Below are 26,765 nucleotides of genomic sequence, written 5' to 3'. Positions count from 1 at the left end.
AGGGGGCATCTGCGGAGGCTTACTCCCCTACTTACATGGGTATAATCTAGCCCTGCATTTTTAGCTGCTTGCTTCTGGCCACTCCAACATGCTGTACCATGTTGCATGGGGCGTACTTTCCCTTGCTCAGCTTCAACAACTCCTCCCTCCTGCTACTACCTCTGGGGTTTGTTGAATGAAATAGTGCACTACCTAGCCTTTCTTCGGGAATCTAACATCTGCAGAACTTGATCCTTATGCCCTTACCCAGTTACTTCTGAAGGATCTCTAAAGCTGGGACGGGGGCGAGGGCTGTGTTATACTTGAACATGAGTGATTCCACCCCCAACTTCAGGGAAAGGAGTTCCACGGGACTGGTTCACCAGAAGGGGAGGATTTTTTGCTGAAGAAGGAGATGTTCACAGACTAGCCAGAAATGAGTGTCTCCTTGCAGGCTCCAGCTGTGCTATGGCACCAAACATCACTCATAACTATACCATACAAAGGAACTGCAGAGTAGACAGTGACACTTCTGATTGAAATGATGAAAGCTGCCAAGAACAAAAGAGGAATTATTTTTGCAAGGAGTCCCAGGGTTTTGTTTTCACTATATGTTTGACTTGAAAGATATACCAAAGGGCAGGTACTAGCTTAACTGGAGAAATTGTTTTACAGAGGAAGGAGCCAGAGCTGCAGTTCTGAATCAAGTCAAGAGACAGCAAAATTATCTCATTTGGGGACATAGAGTCTGTTAGCCAGCAGCCAGCACAAGTGAAATCATTTTAAACTTGGGAGAACATGGAAAGAGGGATCTGCTGACTGAAGTGAAACATTTTGTATTGTAACCAAACTGTACATCTGTTTAACAGGTTCAGTCTGATACGTAGGTGACAGAGGCCCCTAAATAAAATGTAGTGTTTTGGGATAGTCACCACTTATTAAAAATATTACTGTGCTCTGCACCATGTTTGGGGTTATTACTGTAAACTACAGCAGTATTCCCCACCCCCTCTGCCCCAGGGATGTTCCTTGCTTTTTCTTCTTGTATGTGTTCTGTGTTAATGACTGACATATTGTATGAGGCCCAAATGGTGAAGGCCCCATATTCCCTCACAGGGAGTTCTGTGCCAGCTTGATAAATCTTTAGAAGGATCAGGACAGTGCAGCAGGCCCAGAGCTCATACAATAGATAAACTCATCCACTCAGACTTCTCTGGATGCAGGTCTTCAATTTCCATGCCCACAGATCACCACAACATGGAGATAGCCAAGGTACTGATTATCTGTTTAGATTAAATTATTCTCTCTCTAGCAACTGCTCTTTAAAGACTGGGATGTTCAGAAAAGAGACCACCACTCTGCAGGGTTGCTGGAACAATTGGTACAGTAAGGGTACTGAGAGCCATGGAACCAAACTGTTGTAAACCATGTATATAACAGAAACCACTTCAAGCCAGGGGGTGCAGCAGCCCCCCTCCACCACCCCCCCAGCACCCTTAGTTCCAGCACCTATGCCTCTCTGGACAGCATATTTCTAAGGTTAATTGAAAAGAAAGGTATCCTTAGCAAGGTGTTCTCTGGTAGATACAGGCCAGAGCCTCAAAGTTTGGATCCATATCTGAATTTCCCAGTGGCTGGCATTGGACAGGTGGTTTTGGTTCAGAGGCATCTCTCTTGCCTGTGGATATTCTCCTGTAAAAAGCAAAACAAACTAACAGGGGTAAATTCTTCTTCTTTAGGTAAGGTAGGAATAATGTGAAAGACAAGCTTCTCTCTCCTCCTTGTACTCTAATGAAGACGCTGGCCACTTAAGATGATAACACTTTCTGAGAGCATCTTTGTAAATATGTCAGTTCTAGTGAAGTTAATAGCAATTTAAGCTTACAGTGTAGTGTTTCAGTCTTCTCAACTAGCCATTACAATACAGCAATGAACAACAAGATAATTACTGTACTAGGGCTGGAACAGAATGATGAAAAGCACCATTCCCTTCATTCCTAGGGAGAAAACAGGCTGGTGCAAGGACAGATTTCAGACTGTTGTTCTCTTTCCTGAGGATGGGGGTGGCGGGGTCTTTTTCACAGGTGTTTCCCAAAGCTACATTCAATCCTAACTGACATTAACAAGCTGTTTTCATATTGATCATCCATAGTTCAGATTAAGGGTTGACAGATATGGTTAAGTAGTCACCATGACTTTGAGAATCAAAATCCCCCCAGGATCCTTTATATTTTGCAGTGTAAGGTTTCTCAATTGCAAACAAAATCAATTACTTCCTAGATGTGCATCTTAAACATAGTTTAACAATGAGCATTTAATGTTAAAGAAGCTACAGTCGTTTTGCCCAGCAGTTTCCTACACATCCATGTAGAATGAGGAATGCAGTGTGTGTAGCTCATGTACGAAGATGCAGAATAAAGGGACAGAAAAAAACAAACATATCACTATGACATGAAGGTCCTAAAACACCACATTCCAACCATGTTACAGCACTACAGAACAACAGTAACTGCCTAAAACTGAAGAGTAACTTTGGAATACGTCTGACTACCTTACCTCCCAAAATATTGTCTTAATAGAATATCCAGCTAATCGTGTGGTGTCTACTCTTCTATCACTAATAATTGCTTCTCTTTTGATATACCTACTGACAGTTGATAAGAGGTAATGGGAAGCAATTTACATGTAATTTCAAGTTCTCCAACTATTTGAATGTTAACTTTCCCTGAAAGTCCTTTGTACTGTAGAAGGGAAAATTCAGAAGGAAAATCTGGCAGCTTCGCTACATGATATAAACTTCTCAATCTGATATGAAAGTCAGGTCTAAAGTTAGGTAATAATAAAGTGATTTAAATATTGTTCTAGAGAACAGCTTCAGAAACATCAACTCTATACCTTGTACAATTTAAGAATAAAAAGGCAGAGGGGACTGCGTGTTTGGTTTTGAACTTTTCCAAATACAGGGAACTGAAGCAATACCTAAAGATTTCTCTGAGCTGGCTCATTTGTTCCTGTGTTGTACTCAAAGCTGGCTGAAACATTTTACATGAAACATTTTTGCATTCAAAAGATGGGGTTTTGTCTAAGTCAATATTTTCCATGTGAAAATACTGATTTCAGCAGAATTTACTGTCAGGAAAATCAAAAAACATTTCATTTCATCGAGCCAGAACCTTTTGTTTCAGGTTGAGTTGGCGTTAATCTTTGCATCTGCCTGAACTGTCGTATTGCCTCCTACGCACATTCACCCCATGGGCTGTGCTTCCTTGCCAGACTACATCTCCTGTGATGCACAGAGCTTCCCCTTGTGTCTAAGCAGTTGCTCCCATGATGAACTGAGGCAGCTCAGACAGATGCAGAGTAGTATCAGCAAACAAAACCAAATGGGAAGTTTTGATTCGTGAATGTTGAAACGTTCATATGAACAGTATCAAAACAATGTTCTAACAGAAATTTTTTTCTTTCATGAAAAGTTTTGATATTTTTTCTGATTTGGATGAAAATGAATGTCAAAATTTCAGAATTTCCTATGGGATGGAAGTACTATATACCTAGATTGCATTCATCACCATGTATTTTTTGACAGGTTTCCATGCCCCATTTAGGGATTATATCCCACCCTCCATCCCCGTTTCCGTTGGTGTCGAAGTTTGGTGCCGTCGGCCATTTTTTTAAAAAAAAATTGATGATTATTTTTTATGTTTGAATGGGGGTATGTTGCGTGCTTGTGCTTTGATACATTTGCTTGTTTGTTTAGAGAAAAAGGTTGAAAGAATAGAGTGAGAGCATAAAGATTAAAAAAATAAAGCTTTGGTAAGGTTTAGAGAAAAAAGGAAAGAAAGGTTGTTTGGTGAGGGTGAGTAAGGAGAGATGATTTTAAAGGTAGTTTGGCATTTTATTAAAGAATAGAAAGAGAGAACTTTAAAGAAATTGAGATATTTTTAAAGGGGTAATTTGAAAGAATAGAGGCAAGTTATTAAAGAAAAGAGATTTTTGGTGAGGTTTAGTAAGGAGAGAATTTTAAAGGACTAGTTTGGTATGTTATTAAAGAATAAAAAATTTTGAGATAATGTAAAAGGTGTATTAAATATAAGGGTAGGTTAAGAAAAGAGCATTTAAAAAGAGTTAAATAAAAGAGAAACATATAAAGGAAACTCTTTAGTAAGTACATGGTACAAATATAAAGGTTGGTTAAGAAAAGAGCATTTAAAAATATTAAATAATATTGAAAAATTGATTTTAAAAGAACACACACGGCAAAAAAAGGGCATTTACTAAAGCAAAGACTGTTTAGTAAGCACATGGTAAAAAAGTATAAAGGGAGGTTAATAGTAAGGCATTTAAACTATTAAATACAAGGATAGGTTTTAAAAAGAGTATTTAAAAAGAGTTAAATAAAAGAGAAACATATAAAGAGAGAACAGGGCAAGAAAAGGGCAAAGATAGACAGCACGTGGTTGAGTCAGAGAGAGAGAAAGAGATTTTACCCTTCCAAGTGTTTCTGCGGAAAGAGAACTTCCCAGGTTCACAGCCCCTCAGGCTTGGTATCACCACCTTTGCACTGGCCCAATCAGATGTTGTTCTACAGCAGTTTCGTAGAATTCATTTTCCTGAACCAGTCCTATAGTCCCAAGGTTTTTAAACAAGAGCCATCTACCCCATCTCCACCCCCCACCTTTAACTGCCTTATTCTTATCTAAAAAAAACAGACCAAGCATTTTTCCCGCCATGTAGCACTTTTACATAGGGGCCTTAATAAAAGTTAAAACCATAAGCCCTTAGTAACATACAATTTTTAAAAGTTTCCCCCTATGTTTTAGACTAACATTGGTTACTTTTTAGTGAGACAATGTGAAGCAGCATGCTTTTTCACCAAAAACAGCCTTTGTAAGCCAGTGGATCAGAGAGAAGAAGATTTCTTCTTCCTCCACTTCTTAACAAATAGAGGTGAAAGTCTTATAAAGGAATAAACACTTTAAAAGACAAGCCTATATGAAGACACATCCCTTCATTTAACATTTTTATAGGTGTGTTTCAATAAAATAGAATATGCAGAAACATCTGAGGTTTAAAACCACAGTGCCTTAGTTACAGCCAGTTTATACTTTCCTTATTCTGTAAACCAGTGGATCAGAAAGAAGAAGTTTGTTTCTTCCCCCACTTTTTAACAAACGCAAGTGAAAGTTATATTAAGTTTTGTAAAGGAATAAACACTTGAGAAGACAAACCTATATGAAGAAAGAGCCCTTTATTTAGCACTTTTGCATGTGTTGTAATAAAAATGAGCATGCAGAAACAACCCAGAGTTAAACCCACAAACCCTTACTTAACAAAAAGGTTTTAAAAGCTTTTCCCTATGTTTTTAGTGAGGACAATTAGAAGCTGCAGCAAAAACAGTGTCTGTGAGCCAGTGGATCAGAGAGAAGATGACTGCTTCTTCCCCCACTTTTTAACAAATAGAGATGAAAGTTATGTTAAGGCTTGTAAGGGAATAAACACTTGAAAAGACAAGCCTATATGAAGAGACATCCCTTCGTTTAGCACTTTTGCATATGTTTCAATAAAAAAAGAGCATGGAGAAACATCCCAGGGTTAAAAACACAGAGAACCTCTTTATAAAAGTAACGTATAGTGATAAAAAAAATTTCCCCTATGTTTTAGGGAGGGAAAGCCCTAAACTATTGGCTAAGAGTATCGTGCAGCCTCCCTCCCTAAGTAAGGAGCTTCTATTTAAACAGGCCTGAAGATTAAATATGGCTGCACCTAGAAGGCTGGCAGTCAAACCTCTCATGAAGAGACGTTATACCTTTTTTATTACAACACATGCAAAAGTGCTAAATAAAGGGCTGTTTCTTCATATAGGTTTGTCTTTTCAGGTGATTATTCCTTTACAAAAAAAATTAATGTAACTTTCACTTGTATTTGTTGAAAAGCAGGCGAAGCAGCAGCCTTCTTATCTATCATCCACTAACGCACAGATGCTGTTTTTGTTAAATTTCTGTTAGAACATTGTTTTGATACTGTTCATAAGAATGTTTTAACATTCATGAATCAAAACTTACCATTTGATTTTATTCAGCTGATATAACTGCATCCGCCTGAGCTGCCTCAGTTCATCATGGGAGCAACTGCTTAGACACAAGGGGAAGCTCTGTGCATCGCAGGAGATGTAGTCTGGCAAGGAAGCACAGCCCATAGGGGTGAATGGGTCAGGGAAAGCCGCTGGTGGGCTGGGCCGGTTTGTTTACCTGCAGCATCCACAGGTTTGGCTGATCGCAGCTCTCACTGGCCACGGTTCACCGTTCCAGGCCAATGGGGGCTGCAGGAAGCGGCAGCCAGCACCTCCCTTGGCCTGCTTCATCTCTCCTTACTCAACCTCACCAAACAACTTCTCTTTCCTTTTTCCCTCTAAACCTTACCAAAGCTTTCTTTTTTTAATCTTTATGCTCTCACACTCTATTCTTTCAACCTTTTTCTCTAAACAAACAAGCAAATGTATCTAAGCACAAGCACGCAACATACCCCCTATTGAAACATAAAAAATAATCAACAAAAATATTTTCTCAAAATGGCCTTCGGCGCCAAACTTCGACGCCAATGGAAATGGGGATGAAGGGTGGAATATAAGCCCTAACTGGGGTGTGGAAACCTATCAAAAATACCTGGTGATGAATGCTATCGAGGTATATACTACTGATGGAAATTCCATTTTTTGATCAGCTTTAGTTGTACTGTAATTAATTGGCCTGATACTCTAGGGTAAATCCAGCAACTTCAGTGGAGTTAATTGTGATCTATATTGGTGTGGGAACAAATGTAGGCTCTGTAGGTTTATTGGCTTGGATGTTGAGCTGAACCAGAGCCAATTCTGAGCCTTCATGAGTTTGGCTCTCTCTAGCAGCCATTTACCATTACTTACGAAATCTCTGTTCTATATTCCACACTGTTCATATTTTACAATGTTTTCTAGGTTGCAAAAGAAGATGAAAAAGCTTATTCTCCTTTTCTCCCTGATCTTGGCTCCAGCCTCTGTTTACACAGAAGATTTCAAGGCAAAACTAAATCTTTCACCAAGCAATAACAGTCATAAACGATTTAAGAGAGAATGGATCTGGAATCAAATGCATATCATGGAAGAGATTAATTCACCATTACCACATCATGTTGGGAAGGTAATTAACAATGTATTAGCAATCAATCAGCAGCTACTAACTAGGGTGAAACAATAACCATGCAAGAACATGATGAACAGCATTACTTTTTGACATTGTAGGTGTGATAGAAGAAAGAAGAATTGTAATGTGGTTTTAATCCCAAACTACAGGATGGGGGTAATGGTAACAATTTGAAGACTTATAGTAAACCAAGAATAATGTCACAAAAACAAAATCTACTTTATGTGTAAAATACAAATAGGTTTTATAAATTGGTTGGACATCTGTGCAACTGGGGAGTATTTTGGTGGCATACAGGTATAATAGGATGAATGGTAAATTAGTTGCACTAATATTACACTACCATTTTCCCGCATCTCAGTTTATCTTCTTCCTGAAACACAGGCCAGAATTCTGTCTTTTAATGGCCATATCTTCTGCTGGTGTAAATTGGCCCAGCTCTTTTAACTTCAGTGCAGCTACACCAGTTTACTCCAGCTATGGATCTAGCTCATGCTTCTAGGTTCTAAATAAATGTGTTGAGAAGTGAACTTGTGCTTTTATTACAATATTCATAAATTCTGACTGCCGTTCTCCTTTTAGAGGGAAAGTGAGCACGAGGAAGTGGTTGTGGGTGGTTCAGTATCAGAGACAAAACTTGATTACCAGAGAAACTGTATAATTCTATAGACAATAGAGAAATGATTAGGTAGTTTAGCATGCCAGTCTCTCTCTCTGGATACACGTTACTACTGTACTTCTCATCCCCCAGTGACTGTACATTAGTATTTGGTTATTTAGGGAGAGTTAGGAACCCAATTTACAGCCTGCTTTGGGAATAGTAGAGTTAGTTGAAAGTGCCTGCAGTAAGCGTGGATAGTTTTACAAGACTATTGAATAAATTCTCTCTCTCTCTCTCACACACACACACACACCACTCATTTAAATTTAAGTATCAAACTATGCTAATCTTATTTACCCTCTACTCTGACTCTCCGAAGTCAATTCTACTAAAACAACCTATAATCTGCAAGTTTGATAGATTTATGTTGCAGTCACAAAACAAATGATCCTACAGAGTATTTTGAGAAAACGGCTGATCCACCAACAAGCAACATGGTCTATACTGAGAATCGAGTTTTACTGAAAATAGATTTAATCTGTTCATTGTGCAGCAGAAGTGCATATTCTAATTACTCCACGGTTGCTCCCTAAAAATCACATATGACATTACTGAACTTGTGCTTCATTTTTAAATTGACAATAAAGCTCTGATATGCTCAGGGGTGGCTCCAGGCACCAGCGCACCAAGCATGTGCCTGGGGCGGCAAGCCACGGGGGGCGGCCTGCCAGTCGCAGTGAGAGCGGCAGTCAGGCTGCCTTCGGTGTCATGCCTGTGGGAGGTCCGCCGGTCCCACGGTTTCGGCGGCAATTCAGCAGCGGGTACACCATAGATGCGGGACCGGTGGACTTCCCGCAGGCATGCCACCGAATCTGCATTACCAGCAGACCTCCCGCAGTCATGCCGCTGAAAGCCACCTGACTGCCGTGCTTGGGGCGGCAAAATACATAGAGCCGCCCCTGGATATGCTTAATATGTGTAATTGTAGCTTCATGCATCTGCATTTCATTATTAACTGTAGATACCAATCTGTGCAGATTAAAAAAAGAAGAGTAATTTGAATGAGATGCTTTATTTGTGCACATCTTTTTTTTTTAAATTATGCCAAAAGTCAAGATGTGCAGAGTCTATTTGATGCAAAAACAAAACTCTTGTGTTGTGTGCTCATTTAATTTGATAATTTGTTATTTGTGCACATATGAATTATAAACAGCTAATAGAGCAACATAGCTAAGGAATGGATATAGACAGTGAAAATAAATCAGAATTCAGAAGTTAATGAGTTTATTAATAGCTTTTACCCTCACCAAGCACCTGATTCAAAGCTCAGTGAAATCAATAGGAGTCTTTCCATTGATTTCAATCTGTTGTATTGGGCCCAAAATACAAGTGTAGCAAATCTGAAGAGAGTTCTCTCTGCTTATTGCTTTATGGATTTCATTAATAGGTCCTAATTTCAAAGTCATAGGTCAGATCTACAAGCTTACTGCAAATCCAGGGGGAAACTACCTTTCCAAAAATATATTATCAGATCTTCAGCTTCTAATAGTCTCAGAAGAGTTTAAGTCCTACCACTTATATCTGCAGGCTGCCTAAGTTATACTGTATTTAGACTAGTGTCATTATCAGCACTCAATCAACTTATTTCTGTGTGCATGGCAAATTTGCATATTCTAATTAAACAACTGTGTTGACTTCAAGTCTCTGTAATAAGAAAAATCAGTCACCATGACATATAAAATGTCTCATGAACACTAGATGAATTAAATATACTAAAGGGATACAATTCTAACCTGTCAGCCATTCTCCAGGCATGCTGTGTTCATAGCTAATCTCAAACAGGTTGTCAATTTTTGTGTTTTGTTTTATTCTTTTATTCATCGAGCCATCAAACTAGAACCATGAAAATTTGGCAGCTAAACCTGACATGCCTGCTATATACCGCAAGAGTGAACATCATTTGAAAGATTCCCTTTAGGGTATACACAAAGGGTGGAATTTTAGGCCATTGCCAACCACTCTTGAAATTTACTCTCATTAGACTTAATGTAAAAGTTTACCATGGACTTTAAAAGGCAGAAGAGTTATACCAGCACTCAGTGAGTTGATAATACCACCTTAGATGCAGTTATGGTATTAACTTGTTTGGTTCTGTTTCTTTTAAAAGAAAGCCTATAGTTCTCAGATTAGACCAAAACGGGGGGGGGGGGGGGGGGAGGCGGTATTTGGAAATGTTGTAGTCCTCAGGTTTTTTCACAATTTAGTAAAAAATTAATTGTTAAAAAAAAAGAGCATTGACCTACTTGCAAACTCATTTTCTATAGTACATTGCTCATAAAATCCTATGATTAACTGCACAGCACCCTGGCAAAGTTCTTCAAATGTAGTCTTTCAATCTGAACAAGTTTGACACTTTTCTGATAAATGCAGCTGTACATTTTCTTCCCATGTACGACAATCAGCACCTGTCAGCCTGCCTTGGTAAAATGAAACAGACTTTTCTGGATCAGCGCTGTTTACTGGCGGTGAGCGAGACAGAAAGAGGCCATAGGGTATTCTCAGCTAACACAGGACATTTCTGCTTCATTTCAGACCAATTCAATAGGAGATTGAGAAGAACACCTCTATTCCTGGTGCTGTCCTAAATAAGAGAATAATTCACTTTGTATGGTGCTCTGTGGTCTTCTAGCAATGGAATGCTTTTGATTACTTTTGCAAAGTCTGCATGCAACGCATTGGATTGGCAGGATTGAACACTTGATAAGTCTCTAAATAAAGGCTACAGCAGCAGGCATGTAGAATTGAGTGACAGCAGCAGGAATATGCTCATATTGTTTGATTTTATTTTTTATGACCCAGGATGCTTTCTCTATAGGTTCATCCCCACAGTTTTAACAAAGGCAGTTTTGGAAGTCCCTGTGCTTTACATTGAATCAGTCAAATAGAGATTGAGAGACAGAAGACACAGCATATGCTCCTACCTTTAATATGTGGTGGGAGTTTTTAACGTGTGGTATAGGACAACAGTGGGATGGGAAATAGGCAAATTATTTACATCAAGTATAATAAGAAAAGAATTCGTACAGTAAAGCAGAGAATCTTCTATTCTTTGCAGCTCAGTTGTAGTAGGAATGCACACAGCAATGGGATGCTAGCCAAAATCCTGTGAGACTGTCTTATCAGTCACCTGCAAACATATCAAGAGAGGGCACTTCCTTGGAGCATTACAAGGGGAAAGGGCTGATCCAAAGCAAAAAACCTCAGTGGAGAAGCACTTATCCCATGAAGAAATAATATTCAGGCACCTGCTTGAGAGCTAGAAAACAATATGAAAAAAGCCTAATTTTTCTGACACATTTAAAATAAGACTGCTATAGGGAACAATCCGGCATTAGTCCCTGTGGAGATGGACTAGCCAATCTAACAAGATTTTTCCACTAATCAGACTATGATCTATCTGGGCAGATTCTACCAGTGAGAAAAGTAACAGCTAATGAAAAGTTAAAGTGTTAGAACCACCAAAATTTACAATCTCTCTCCCTCTGTAGTTAGGCATTAATATCAAAATCATAGTACCTAGGCTTAAGACCACTTTACGAAGTTAGGAAGCCCTTCAATGAATGCGGTTTCTTCCCACAAACCCAATCATAAAATTAACTTCTAAGGAATGTGTTGAAATATACAAATACCTGCATAGACTCTACTTATTGAAGGGTTTTTTTTTAAATCGGAATAGTTTTAAAATCATAAGCATCTCTCTTCAGTAAGGAAATATATAGATGGTGCAGAGCTGGTGTAAAGGCTCTGGGCCACACCACTATGGCCCCTGGTGCAGGGGATGTGCTGGGGCATCCTGACAAGCCTTGGCTGCCAGCATGACCTCTGGAAGTCACTGTCAGCCAGCACAATTCAAGCTGCCCTCAGTTGCATCTCAGGAGTTCTAAGACACTCCTCAGCAGCCCCAGGATCAGGAAGCCACAAAAAACATGACGTAAAATGTGGAATAAAGGAAGAAGAAGAATTCCGTGACGTACTACAAAAAGGGGGGATGTAAACAAAAACCTGTTTAACAGCAATAGCCTGACCATCAGCAAGATAAAGCAGCAATGCTAAACACAAAAGCAAATGCAACCTCTGATAACATCAGAAATGTAGGAGTGGAAATTCTTGGTTAATTATAGGGACTGCTGGTGAGTATCCAACTGCAGTAAATGGAATAAGAGTGCTAATATATCGAGAGCATATATCTTTGTACAATAAATGTTATTTGAAGTAGTTTAAATCTTCTATCAGGAATCGGGAGATAAGATGTCGAAATAGAAGAATCAAAGTAACCTCCAGGTTAACAATAATGTACAGAACCAGTAGGGAGAGTGAATTCAATATTTTTTAAAGTTGATTGTATATTTTATCCCTTTTCCCCCATCCTTCTTATGTTATTCATCTTCATAAATTGTAAACTACTGAATCTTATTACATGCTTTGAAAGTGCCTAGCACACTGAGGTTACTACTATAAACCAAATAGCAGTAGAAGGAAGGAAGAAATAAAATAAAATAAAATAAAATAAATAAATATTACCACCGGGGTGTGACAGATGATCCACCACTCCAAGAGGCCCTGGATTCCATGAGTGAAATCCTGACCCTAGTGAAGTCAATAGCAAAACACCCAATGGGGTCAGGATTTGACCCCAGGATTCAAAATCTGTGATAAGTGGAACACTTGCCTGATGATCATAGCCAATCCCAAATTAAGTGTTTGCATAAGATTTCCATTACAGAAATTATAAAAATCCTCAACTGTTTCCTCAAGTCCATTTATTTATTTAGTTGAAATGTTGAACCAGAGCAAGTATGTACCATTTGAATAAGGCTTACAAAAATGGCATTAAAACCAAGAAACTTAAGCCCAGATCTTCAAAATTAACTAGTGATTTCGGATGATAACTTAGGAAACCGTATTAAAGAGGGCCAAACTTCCAGAGGGTGGGTGCTGGGGACTTTCTCGAAATCAGAAAGTCATTAGTCACTTTTGAAAGTCTTGGGATAAGACAACATTATTGGAAAAACAAAGCTAGTGAGTTTTTCCAGTCTCAGCATTTAGGTCTGAATATTCAGGCCATCTTCAGTGGGATAATGTATATTGCTAATAGCTGGATTTAATTTATGAAAAGAGTAGCTAGGAAGAGGTGATAGTGGAAAGGTGATATAGGAATCAAATGGCCTCAAAAACCCAACTGTAAAGTTTGGTGGTGCACTTAGGTGAGATTTTATACACACAGTTCTTATTGCAAATTGGATAACTGCGTATGCTTCAAAGGGGAAATAGGCAGGAATTCCCTAATTTATACTTGATTTGTGCAAACCAGCAATTACAAATTATTTATAGATGAACTAAAGCAGTGGCTCCCAAACTAGGGGCGTGGCTTGTTCGGGGTAAGCCCCTGGTGGGCCAGACCGGTTTGTTTACCTGCCACGTCCACAGGTTTGGCCGACTGCAGCTTCCAGTGGCCGCAGTTCACCGTTCTCAGCCAATGAGAACTGCAGGAAGCGGCGCAGGCCGAGGGCTTACCCTGAACAAGCCACACCCCTAGTTTGGGAACCACTGAACTAAAGTAATGGCTTTAGCTAGTTGCTGAATTTATCTGTATGAATATTATGTACATCTCCATGCAGAAAGTGTTCTGTTTTCAGATTTTTAAACTCACTTTTAACTCCCTCAATTATACTTTCTAGATCACATCAAGTTCAAGGAATAAAAATGCTATGTATGTTCTTGAGGGGGAGTATGCCAACAGCATCTTTAAAGTCCGTGAAGACACCGGAGATGTGTATGCATTTGAGAGGCTGGACCGAGAAAAGAAATCAGAGTATGAGCTGACAGCTCTCTTTATTGACAGAACAACCAACAAATCACTGGAGCCACCATCCAGATTTATCATCAAAGTCTATGATGTTAATGATAATGTTCCTGTGTTTGTACAAAAAGTGTTCAATGGTTCTGTCCCAGAAATGTCACCAGTAGGTAAGTTCTTAGACTACTCATTTCTCCTTATGTTTCTGTTTAACAGAGGGGATTTTTAGTAAATGTATCATGTGATAATTCCTTCTCTAGGAACTTCAGTCACCAAAGTGACAGCAGTGGATGCTGATGACCCAACACTTGCAGGTCATGCCACAGTCATATACCAAGTTATTCAAGGAGAGCGCTATTTCACAGTTGATGATTCTGGTAAGCATGACACACACTTTTCAGCTTTTATCATATACTTTACAAATGTCACACGTCTAAGCCTTTATCATTCTAGCCAAGCCAGAGAATGAGATGGATGTTTAGTTATCAGCAAGAATGTATTTACAGAGAGGTTTTGTTCTGGTGACACTGTCTGTATTATTTAGGAATGTGAAAGTGAACTGAAAAACCAAAAGGCACTTGTGTGCTAAATGCTGGAGGGGGAAGGGTAAAGGGGTGCATTTCCCCCTGGTGAAGGCAGATGCAGTGAAGGCACAATAGTTCAAGGCTGAAATTTGCAAATGAGATTGAGCTGAATTTATCCGACAACTTCAGTTTCGAGTGAGATATCACTCATGCCACTGACCAGGAATAAGAACGAGATAGCACAGAAATATTGTACATCACTGAAATTCTTACAGCTGTTATTGGGCAAGATGTGGCTGTATCCTAGACCCTTCACTCAATCTCTCCATGGGCACCAGTAAGTGACATGCCCATGCCTGTATTTCTCCCAGGGTGGAATCCCACAAATAACCACACTTTTAGATGGGGTTTACATGTCACAGTATCCCCGTTCGCCACCCATGAGTCCTCTGCTACAGAGTTCCCTTTGGCAGCTGTGACCAGCTGGTAAATGCAATGACACAGAACTGCCTCTTCAAAACAAAAGTATTAATAATTTATCCATAGGAACATAACAGGGAGGGGTAAGGTTAAAACAGTATGCATATAGGCTTTTGTTATCTCACGTAAACCTTGACTTGCCTAAACGTGCAAGTTTGTCTCAGGACGAGACAGTCTGCACCTCTCCAGCCTCTGCCTCCATTTCAGTCTGACTTTCATTGTCTTTGTCCTGGGACCCCTGAACCTAACTAATCCAGTTTATGCATCTCACTGGTAGGATAAGAGGTAGACTTCCAGCAGTTGATTTGTCCCTTAAGCACTGGCAATTGATTTAGTCATTATCTGCCTTCCTGGAGATTCGTAAACCCACCCAGGATTGTAGTTAACTAATTTTTTGTATATATAAATACTGTATTTACCTCTATTTTATGACTACCATCATGCTGTCTGCTATATGGGGCAAAGAGTTATCTCCCACCGTCTTCATACCAATAACAAGGCATAGATTCACTAATCTTTCCAATAAGTTTTCTTCTCTTTCTTGCAATTGTCACCTTTTTGATGATATAGTACAGCAGAAGGGGTCCTATAAATATTCAAACTATAGAAATACATTATTTGAATTATGTAAATGTACTTTACCATTTCCCAGAATATTTATGCATAAAAATAATAGCATCAAGCTGAGGTTTTGTCTATAGATTAACTAAAAGGAAGTGTGACAGCTTTTCCAGACACCCTTTGAGACAGTGTACAGGGTGCATTTTTTCACCACCCACAGTCAGCTGATCGTCACTAAAGAAAAAGGAGGCATCATTTGTTGACTGCCATATGACTTCCATTGTTAGATAGTTTGGCTGGATGTACACATTTGCAACATAGCACTAAACTTGACTTCTCCAATAAATTCATGGAGACCTTGCTCTGCAGGCCCTCTCAGACATTTGGGGAGCTATTGTTACACGTGAATGTGCTTGATCTGCCAACTTTCACTGTGTCCAGCCACACTTCAGATTATTCCCATGCTAAGTAGAAATAGTGGGAAGTGCATGAGCCTGATTATATTCAAATGCACATAAAACACTGCTTCTACAGAGTACATTACACGCCTTAAGGGGCTTTACCCTTAATCCCAAATATCTGACCATTTGGCCTCTACATTTGTTTCCTGATTCATTCATCATACAATAAACATGAGTATTAGATGTACATGTTTAAACCAGTAACATAATTGCCAGCAGTACACTATGCAAGGATCCATTACTTTTTCCAGCGGCAGTACCTCTACAAAGGATATCTATAATAGGATAATACTATTTAGCCAGTGTTTGTGGATTTGTAATCAAAATATTCAAAAACTCCAAATACTGCATGGAGATATACAAAATGTCCAAAATATTCCATCATCTAGAAATCAGATTTCTAACCACAGCATTAGAAGCAATAGCCAAAATGCTAGTTAAAGCCAAACAGCAGAAGTACACACAGGGACATCTAACAGAAGATTGCCGTGAAGTGAAATATGCTAGAATAAATGTGTGACACGGACCCCCCAATTCAGGGTGCCACCTGATGCATTGGGTCCCACTGAGCCCGCCAGTTCCACCAGCCGAGGCTCCGTCACCCTGTCCTGCTGCAGCTGTGCGCGCGCACACACACACACACACACGTAGGGACACACCCAGCTGTAGAATCACACAGTCTGCAATCAGCTGTGTGTGGAAAGACTCAGCTCAGGGAATTGCCCAGCACACTAGTGCACACACCTTCTGGACAGGGCCAGCTCTACTGTTTTCGCCGCCCCAAGCAGCGCGCCAAATTGCCGCTGCAGACGGCGGGGGCAGTCCGCGTGCCGTTAGGGTGGCACGCATGTTTCCGCAGCAGCAGCAATTCGGCAGCAGCTTCTGTCTTCAGCTGGAAGACAGAAGCTGCGCCACCGCGGACAGCTGAACATAGAAGCTGCCGCCGAATTGCCGCCGCCGTGGAAACGCGCGTGCTGCCCTAACGGCACATGGACTGCCCCCGCTTGCAGATTGCCGCCCCAAGCACCTGCTTGAAATGCTGGTGCCTGCAGCCAGCCCTGCTTCTGGAGTCCAAACCCAAAATTATATTGTCTTGTGCTGTACGGAGATCTATACAGCATAAGCTCATGAAATCCGCTTCCCCCACCCCCAGTTATGAATCACACAAACTGGGTTTTAGAATAAACAAAAAATAAGTTTGACAACTTCAAAAGGTAGATTTTAAGTGATATGGGATAGAAAACATATTAAAGCAGATTACTGAGCAAACGCGGAAACTAGGCATAATGCAGTGTTTCTCAAACTGGGTTTGCCACTTGTGTAGGGAAAGCCCCTTGTGGGCCGGGCCAGTTTGTTTACCTGCCCAGTCTGCAGGTTCGGCCGATCGCAGCTCCCAGTGGCCACGGTTCGCTGCTCCAGGCCAATGGGAGCTGCTGGAAGCCTCGATCGGCCGGACCTGTGGACGGTGCAGCTAAACAAACTGGCCCGGCCCACCAGGGACTTTCCCTACACAAGCGGCGACCCCAGTTTGAGAAACACTGGCTTAATGCATTAAGGAAATTAGCTACAAATAGTAATTTTTTATGCAGGTTGTAAAGTTTCTTGAAGGTAAACGGCACTGCTTTCAGCTTAAATCTCCAGGTATACCCTTCACAGGCTGACCTTTCTTGCCTGAGCTCCCCTGCCCAGCTTAGTTCCTTTGTTTCTTCAGCTGTTTTCAGCAGTCTTCCTTCTTGGGGAGGGAGGCAGTGGAGAAGAGCCAAGATGAACTCATTCCCCAACCTTAAATAGAATTTACACATGGCAGGAATCCTTTGTTTCCTAGTTTGACCCTCACCCCTTCTAGTGGAAAAATACCAGAAGTCCAAAATGATGTCCGGTACCAGGTGACATGATCACCTGACCCTGCAGTGTTAAAACAGCATCCCAGGAAATTCCTCAGGAAGGAGGCTAGATTAGCATCTTCAAAGTCTTAGTGTCCTTCCTACTGGCCTATCCAGGCTGTTTGCATACTGTCTGGTAGGCATTCCCCAGGTGAAAACACAGTTGTAATTATTACATAGTATTTCTAACTTCAGATACAGAAATTCATACAAATTGGCTAATCACATTCAGTAAATCATAACCTTTCCAATATACCTCACATGACCCATCTTGCATAAAATATATCTTAGTTATGCCATATTCATCTCATAACAATATTTCTATGAAGAATATGGAGCATAATGTCACAAACTGATCCTTTTTAATGTGTTTTTTAAAGGAGTGATTTCTACAGCCACAGCTGATTTAGACAGAGAGAATCAGTCTACATATGAAATTGTGGTTAAAGCAAAAGATTCTCCAGGGCTTCACGGTGGGGATTCAAGCACTGCTACAGTCATTATTACTTTGTCGGACATCAATGACAACTTCCCAACATTTGAACAGCGTAAGTTGTGAGAGTGATTTTTTTGTTTGAAAGGTATGAACAGGTATGATTAAAACCAAATGGTTTTATCAGAGTTTATCCAATCAAGATGTATTGCTTTATAAAAATTGCTAAAATATCACTTGAATTGAACAGAACTTCCTCCCTTCCCGGTTCCTCATTCACCCCACCCCACCCAGCACTGTATACATAAGTTTGATTAGAGTCCCTGAATTTTGCAAAGAAGCTATGATGCACAGCTAGGGCAGAATAAATCCATTCTATGGTATCTCGCTCATTCTGTACTGCATCTTGACATTTTTGAGCATCAATGCAGTTTTTAAATAATAATCTCAGTATTCTCTGTGAAATTATGTTCTTGTTGCTAAACATAAATTGAGATGAACAATTAACAGAATTCTCACTTGCATGTGTGGTGTTGGGGGGGCTGTGTTTGTTTTTGTTTTTTTAAACAGAATCGTTCCACTTTAAAGTCTTTGAAAACGTTCGAGTAGGAAGTGAAGTCGGCAAATTGAAAGTACAAGACTTTGATGAGCCACAAAACAGAAACACAAAGTACAATTTTGTCAGAGGAGACTATAGAGATACCTTTGAAATTATACCAAATGCATTCACCAATGACGGAATAATTAAGCCAAAAAAGGTACAATTCCTAGTGACAAAGAAAAATGTGTTGTTTGTCATGTTGACAATTGATATCTAAGCTAGCTATACTCTAAAAACACTATGGAACAGAAAAATCCAATTTTTTTTTTTTTAGTTTCAAGGTAACAGATATATAGATATATATATCTATATCTATATAGATATATAGATATAGATATAGATATAGATATATATAAAGTGAATTGATTCAGTATTATTACTAGGATAAAAACTCATTTTCCCACAGTGTATAACTGAGATTTACCTGATCAGATGCCAGGCTGCACACCTCAGACTCCTCTCAGCTTGGTGTCTCAGTTTCCCCTGTCCTTAGGTATTTGGATAGCTTGGTGGGCCAGTGATTTTAATGCTTTGACTTTCCGAACCCCTTTCTGGAGTCAAAGTCCAAATGAAATGAAAAATTCAAAATCTTCCAGTTAATCTCTTTACTTCTCCCTTTTCTAAGGTTTTACAGCCTCCCTGAACCTTCACTGCCTTTCCCATCCCTTCCCCTGGAAACAGGAGAGTTTCCACACTACCTCCAGGTACTGTGGTAGGGGCTCCAGGAGCCTGGGCCTTCTCCAAAACCCTACCTGCCTTCAAGCTCCCAAACCAGCATCACTGGTACCAGGGACATTTCCTCATTAGTTCCAACAATACCAACCCCAAGAATTCAAAAATCATGACTCGACCCCCGCCCCCTCCCGCATCATGATACTCTTATAAATTATAAATTTGGTTTTGTTTTTATTGGCCTCCTGGTTCCTAAGCTGTTTGAGTATACTCGCTTCATGTTTTCAAGCTTTTCTGTGTCATCAACAGGACTAGAAGCTTTTTTTTTTTTTTTTTTTCCCCAAGTGAAGCTGAGATTCTCAGATCCAGGGCTTAAACACAGACAGGTTTCATAAAAACCATAAGAGCTGGTAACATTGGCCTTGTCACTAAGCCTCATCCATGGCCTCTTCCCGTAGTGTTCAGTGATCCCACAGTGCTGAAAGTGGCAAGTGCTTGCAAGATTTATTGTGATTTATTCTGAGTTTGTTTCCAATTGGCTGAGCATAACAACAGCTTCACAATGCCCCTCCCAGATGCTCTTAAAAGCACAGCTGCTAGTAACATAGTTCCCAGCACACCACCACCAAACTGCTGCTCTTCCCCAGGTCTCTCAGCATCTCCTACTCCCTGCAGACCTCTCTCATAGTGGGGAAAAGGCTGCTGCTTATATTACAAAGCAGGCATGACGCTTCCTCACCTGCCCTAGCACATGATCTGCGAGAGGGTGGGGGAAAAGAGGAGTCAGGACTTGAACCACTTAAAGGCTCAGTTCATTGTTTGAAGCACATAATGGACAAGAGTCAGCCATGGTGCAATTTCACTGGAACTGGTGGAGTTTCCAGAAGAATGAATTTGTCCCCATGTTTATGTCTCAGAGATAAATTTGCACTGTCATCTAAGGCAAAACGTCAATGTAACTTATGTAACAGTTTCAAAGCTATTGTCTCTGCCACTATGTCCAGTCATAAGTTTAACACCTTTATCACTATTTAATTAGCATGTTTCAGATTAGTGTATTATATAAGGAACAACTGGGTATCTCAAGCACTGCTGTCTACACCAGTGCTTTTGGGTCGAAGGCCACATTGGGGTAGGGAAGGCTGTGCTCCCCAAACAGCCTGGCCCCCCACCCCCTATCCAACCCCTCCCACTTTCCGCTCTGACTACCCCCCACCCATCCAACACCCCCCCCGCTCCTTGTCCCCTGACCGCCCCCTCCCAGGACCCCACCCCCTATCCAACTCTCCCAGCTCCCTGTCCCCTGACTGCCCCAACCCCTATCCACACCCCTGACCCCTGACCCCACCCCCAATCCAATCCCCCTGATCCCCGTCCACCCGTTCCCTGTCCCCTGACTGCCCCCTAGGATACCCTGCCCCATATCCAACCCCCCGGCCCCAGCCCCCTTACCATGTCACTCAGAGCAGCATGTCTGGAGCCGCGCCTCCTAGCCAGAGCCAGACACACTGCCGCGCTGCCCTGCATGACCAAGCAGCCCCGCCGCCCGGAGCGCTGGTGGAGTGGGTGCGGGGGAGGGGGGACAGCAGGGAAGTGACCTGGGGCTAGCTGCCCGGCCAGGAGCTCAGGGGCCGGGCAGGACCGTCCTGTGGGCCGGATGTGGCCTGTGGGCCATAGTTTGCCCACCTCTGGTCTACACCTACACTATCTACAAGGTGGAGATGGACTGAACCTGCGAAGTTAGGGATGGTTGGTGTTTTTCTTAAAGCCCCAGCTCTTACAGTAATGTGATTGCAGGAGAATCTCAGATTTCATTAAAAAAAATAAATTTCTAGCATTTATGGTTGAAGAGGGAAAAAAAGAAAAATGTGAACCCTAAAACACAAAATGAGAACACAAAGAAATATACCCACATTTTTTACTTATCAAAATCTCATGATTCTGATGACTTGTTACATGGTTTTTGAATGCTTGGGGCAGAATACCAACTCAGATTATGAGCATCTCAACATTCAGAGCTGTTTGGAGATGGTGTTTTATTTTCTTGAATCCTGGGCAGGCTGTGAAATCTCTCTCCGACGTTCAAGTCAGATCCAAGCTTTTTTGATTCAGGCCCACGTCTAATCACTCAAACTATCAACTGTCCTTCCAGACTGAAGCAGCTTTTCAGTAGGAATCCTGAATATACGTAATTTATAGCCTTAGCGAGTTTGAGTTACAACAAGGCATGAGATGAAATTTACAGCATTCCTACTGCCCTAAATATGCAGCTATTTTAAAAAACGCAAAACAAAACAGCACTTGAAGGTGTGGTGCTAATAGTATACAGAAAAGCAATTCTGTCCCCCCGCAAAAAAACAAACTATACCAGATTCTTATTTCATTGTAGATTAAATTGTTTTCTCTTGGACATGCTGACTTCCAGGCATTTCTGGCTACATTAAAGCACTGATAATATTGCACCATTCCAAACTTGTGGCAAAATGTCCAAATCTCTCGTGAGTTCAATTGCTCTCACCCATGTAGCACTAACACTGCAATCTACTCTGCATACAGTCAGGGGCAGCTCTATGTATTTTGCCACCCCAAGCACAGCAGTCAAGCGGTGCCCCTGCGGGAGGTCCCCGGTCCCGCGGATTCGGCAGCTTGCCTGCAGGAGGTCCGCTGGTAACACAGATTTGGTGGCATGCCTGCGGGAGGTCCGCCGGTCCCGCGCCTTCAGCATACCCACCGCCAAATTGCCGCCGAAACCGCGGGACCGGCGGACCTCCCGCAGGCATGCCGCCAAAGGCAGCCTGACTGCCGCCCTCATGGCAACTGGCAGGCTGCCCCCTGTGGCTTGCCGCCCCAGGCACGCGCTTGGTGCACTGGTGCCTGGAGCCGCCCCTGCATACAGTGAACAAGTTTGGCTGAGAGGCCCATCATGGCCAGCGAGTTTGGTAGGCAGAGCAGCAACAGACCTTGGGCATGCTACTATTGGCTGCATTGCTGGCTGTAGTTTACAGTTAAGGGTCTTGGCTCTCCGGCAAGAAAGCCCCATCTCCTGCCCTCAATGAATGTGGAGAAATGTAGTTGGCCAGGGCAGAGATGTGGATTTCAGCCTCACCTTCAAAGAAAGGAGCTAGGTCAGATCACCCTAGGCTAGCTATCCTGGCTACGGTCAGAGATAGCTGCCTCTGACTGAAGCTTGCAGCCACAGAACTGTAGACATAAAATTACAGACTGAGATTTATGTGCTGAATTTTGAATAAAGACTAGATTTGTGGGAAAAAGTCATAAGCTGCTCAAGTAATAAATGCACAGAAAAAGGGAGAAATGCACTGAATAACTGATTCCCTGATAATCTAGTTCTGTTGCAACATACTAGCATTTCCAAATCACACGTTCCAGTACAGTGCTTTAGCTTGCATATATAGCATTTTTACTACTGACTGAGAATGTCTCTCTTTTCATTTAGCCATTGGACTATGAAAAAATAAAAGAGTACAAGTTTGACATTGAAGCAACTGATCCAACGGTTAATATGCGTTTCTTCAAGCCCGGTGGGCCAAAGAGCATTGCGACCATTACCATTGAAGTTCTTGATGTTGACGAGCCTCCCATCTTCTCTCAGCCATCTTATGTTTATGAAGTAAAAGAAAACTACTTCACAAAAAACCCGCTTGGCAAAGTTTTGGCAGTAGATCCTGATGCAGCAAAACGGAAAATTAGGTAAATGAGGCTGGATATTATACCAGCTCTAGCAAACAATTGTTAAATTCTCAACATTTTAAAGGAAATAAGGAAGTTGGCCAAATTTTCAAAACTGCATATGCAAAAATGCATAATCTGCATGTGCAGTCTCTCGCTCTCTCTCTCTCTCTCACACACACACACACACACACGTGCAATAACTTCACAAAAGTTAAGCATCTGGGCAATTACCACATATGGTCACTATGATAGCACGTGCGTGTTATTCCTACACAGATTAGCAGACAAGTGAAAATGCACAATTCTGTGTCTAGATTAGCAGACAAGTGAAAATGCACAATTCTGTGTCTAGATTAGCAGACAAGTGAAAATGCACAATTCTGTGTCTTTACTTCATGTTTATGTACAATCATTGTTGCAATTTTTTATATTGCAACTACTGCCTTGGCATGTCTAGGCTCCAAAATTAAAACAAAGTGAACTAATTTAAAGTCAGCAAAGGAGTAATAAATAAATAAATTCATATAACAGCAAATTTGGAAAAGTTTTCTAGCTGACGTAAGATATATTGGGCTACTTACTCTATTCTGGCCCAGGTAAATATTTGGGGAAAATTCTATCCAGTGAGGAGGGCTGGAAGAGAAGAAAATAGTTCTCTGCCATGTGTTTGAAGCTTTAAAAAATGTTAGTCCTAGAGGAGAACAGTTACCAAAGCACATGGTAAAGGCAAATTATCAGATCTGCAGTTTATCATACCACTTTGAACAACTTCCAGACCTTCTGCAATGAATCACTGAACTCCTACACACTGTATTACTATTCTTGTTTTGTTGAGGATTATCCTTTTTAAACAAAACACAGATATACCCTCCGAAGATCCAGCCCCAGTGGGGACTATGTCAAAGTATCCAATAGTGGAGATATCTTCATCTCAAAGCAGCTGGACAGAGAAGCCAGTGCCTGGCATAACCTTACCGTGGCAGCCCAAGAAATCATGGCAGACAGTAAGTGTTAACTAGAAACCTGTTTCATTGAGGGGAAAAAAAAATCAGTATGTTTCTTCTGAATTATCATAGTTTAAGAGAGAAAGAAAAGCCCCCAAAAACAAAACACCCACCTGTCAATATGTGACACAAGTTAATGCCCCCTTTGATCAAAGTGCCTGTGTTTGCCTTAGAATGATTTTGCATTGCAAATGATCCAATCCAACAAATGTCTACTTCAGCAAGTGAGCGGAGTATCCTTTTTTTGGAATTTGGCCTATTACTATTATGCAAATTCACTCATCTTATTAACCAGAATATACCTTGTTTCTCTCTCTCCCTCTTAAGCTAGTCAAGGGTTCTCAAACTTCATTGCACTGCGACCCCCTTCTGACAATAAAAATTACTACATGACCCCAAGAGGGAGGACCAAAGCCTGAGCCTGCCCAACCCCCGCCACCCCAGCTTGGGGGCGCCAAAGCTAAAGCCCCAGTCCAGCTGCCTCAGGTTGGGGGTGGGGGCAAAATCAAAGCCCAAGGGCTTCAGCCCTGGCGGGGGTCCTGTAACCTGAGCCCTGCCACCCATGGCTGAAGTTTGAGCCCCGCCGCCCAGGCTGAAGCCCTCAAGCTTCAGCTTCAGCCCTGGGCAGTGGGGCTCAGGCTTTGGCTTCAGTCCCGGGCCCCAGCCAGTGTAACGCCAGCCCTAGTGACCCCATTAAAACGGGGTTATGACCCACTTCGGGGTCCCGACCCACAGTTCGAGAAGCACTGAGCTAGATATACCTTTGAGCCAGTGCATGGCTGACACTCAACACGCCGTCTGGAATAGCAACTATTCCCCCAGGATGTTAAGGCAAATGGATTTGCCCAGAGACATCCCCAGAGCCTGCCACCTCATCGTCATTCACACCTATTTATTGCAGGAATGGCACAGAGCTCCCCCTCCAAAGCATGCAAGGTGGCAGAATCCCACTACACAACTGCTGGGACAGCAGCAACCCTGCATAGCCTCACTCTAAAGTGGCCTTGTCTGAGTCCTCCATCAGAGGCAATTTCACCTCTAATAATTTCCTCTTAGTTCAAAGTACTAGTAAAACTGAAGGGGGAAGGGAATGGGGAGGAAAAATTCCACATTACCTACATCCTACTGGATTTGCCAAATGTAACTGTCAATATGGCACTTTAATGATACTCAAGAACACTGGTTGGTGAGCATTACAAGGTGAAGTATAGATTCTGTAACATACATGTAGGTTTAGTTTCAAGGTTACTCAGCACGTCTTCTCCAGCTAGAATCCAGAAACCAGATTTAACACTTAGCCTTCAGTACAAATGCAAAGAATCCCTTGAAACCGCTAACCTTTATGCCTTGATCTGTAACAGAAGTCTTAGGCCTGGTCTACACTGGGGGGCGGGGGGGCGAGGAGAAGATAGCGTAGCTGAAGTTGTCGCATCTTAGATCAAATTTAAATTACTTACTTCGCATCCTCACGGCGCTGGATCTACAGCCACGTCTCCCCCGTCGACTTTCCTTCTGCCTCTCGCACTGCTGGAGTTAAGCAGTCAACAGGAGAGCGATCGGGGATCAATTTATTGCATCTACACTACACGCGATAAATCGATCCCCGATAGATAGATCGCTACCCGCCGATCCGGCGGGTAGTGTAGATGTACCCTTAGAAAAAGCATCTGGCCTGATTATACTCCCACAGTACAAAAAGAGCAAAATTCCCCTCATGTCCATGTAGAGCTGTTGTAACCACTTCCTAGGCCAGACCCTTCAACAGCTCTAAGTCCTGCCATAAGAGCCAAGGAGCAAGTGGGAAGGAGGGATAGCCAAAGCTTGTTATACTTTCGCAATCTTCAACTGGCATACATTCCTTTGGGGTTATAGACAGCTGGCACAGTTTAGAGCAGCCCCTAGGTTGTTATAACCTACACAGAGTCCAGCACAGTGAATCAGGGAGCCATAACCAGTTCCCTCCATCCCACTGTCTAGCAGATCTCTGTGCAGGAACAAATCTGGGCCTAAATTCACATCTAATAAGTAAAAGTAGTATAAGCATAAATTCATAAAAGTGTGATACTATTCATGCTCATTATGAAGAAGTTCCATGAATGATGCAAAGCACAGGCCCAGAGTTCTGTATAGGGCTCAGTCTGTAGCCAACTGACTGATAAATCATCCATTATTTTATGTTTATCCTTTCAGATAGATTGTCTGACATAGAATCACATACACAAGTTTATATCCAGGTTCTTGATCAAAATGACAATGCTCCAGAATTTGCTTATCCTTATGAGCCCAAAGTGTGTGAAAATGCTGCACCGGGAAAGGTAGGTAATACATGAGAGGGTTGTTTCTATTTATATTTAACCATGTACCTTCAACCACAAGTTAAACCACAACTCTTTTGATAAGAATTATCCTGTTTGCTAATCCTAAATACTGATCTGCGTGTGCTTCCAGTGACTACTCCATGACTGCACTGACCTCTGAGTTGTCAGCACTCAGAACTTTTCTGCTTCGGTCTTTTTGCTGCTACAATACAGACCTCTATCACTTCACACACACACACACACACACACACACACACACACTGCATCGCTCTCCTTAGTCCCTCTCCCTCCCATCAAGCAGAAGGTCAGCAGAATGCATGCACATTAGCCATTACATTACAGTTCAGTTAACCCTACAAGATGGCAGTTATCACCAGCAATTCATTTTCATCTACCTAATATTCATACATACAAAACCTGAGCAATGTAAAATAGGCAGGAGAAAACATGAGTAAATATTAAGATTGCAAATTTCATCGGCACCCAATTTGTGTGCCAACAAATAGAGTTGGTATTTTTAGGT

The 26,765-nt window shown here is 41.5% G+C and overlaps 1 protein-coding gene and 1 long non-coding RNA gene across 2 annotated transcripts in view; one reads left to right on the top strand and one right to left on the bottom strand.

Annotated features, from left to right (window-relative positions):
- Nucleotides 1-26,765, bottom strand: part of LOC123349634 — a 119,337-nt gene that overhangs the window by 13,137 nt on the left and 79,435 nt on the right. The gene's annotated exons all lie outside the window — the stretch shown is intronic.
- The window catches only part of CDH5 (cadherin 5), a 50,626-nt gene that overhangs the window by 19,859 nt on the left and 4,002 nt on the right, over nucleotides 1-26,765 (top strand). The window contains exons 2-9 of the mRNA XM_044987839.1: nucleotides 6,950-7,151; nucleotides 13,494-13,782; nucleotides 13,873-13,989; nucleotides 17,902-18,069; nucleotides 18,525-18,712; nucleotides 22,685-22,938; nucleotides 23,782-23,924; nucleotides 26,115-26,239. Coding sequence (XP_044843774.1) covers nucleotides 6,963-7,151; nucleotides 13,494-13,782; nucleotides 13,873-13,989; nucleotides 17,902-18,069; nucleotides 18,525-18,712; nucleotides 22,685-22,938; nucleotides 23,782-23,924; nucleotides 26,115-26,239 — 1,473 coding nt within the window. The 5' untranslated portion in view covers nucleotides 6,950-6,962. The remainder of the gene's footprint in view (nucleotides 1-6,949; nucleotides 7,152-13,493; nucleotides 13,783-13,872; nucleotides 13,990-17,901; nucleotides 18,070-18,524; nucleotides 18,713-22,684; nucleotides 22,939-23,781; nucleotides 23,925-26,114; nucleotides 26,240-26,765) is intronic.

Source organism: Mauremys mutica, chromosome 14, assembly GCF_020497125.1.
Source record: "Mauremys mutica isolate MM-2020 ecotype Southern chromosome 14, ASM2049712v1, whole genome shotgun sequence".
Taxonomy (NCBI): domain Eukaryota; kingdom Metazoa; phylum Chordata; order Testudines; family Geoemydidae; genus Mauremys; species Mauremys mutica.
Note: the sequence above shows the minus strand (reverse complement) of the source record. Positions and strands in the feature narration are given on the sequence as shown.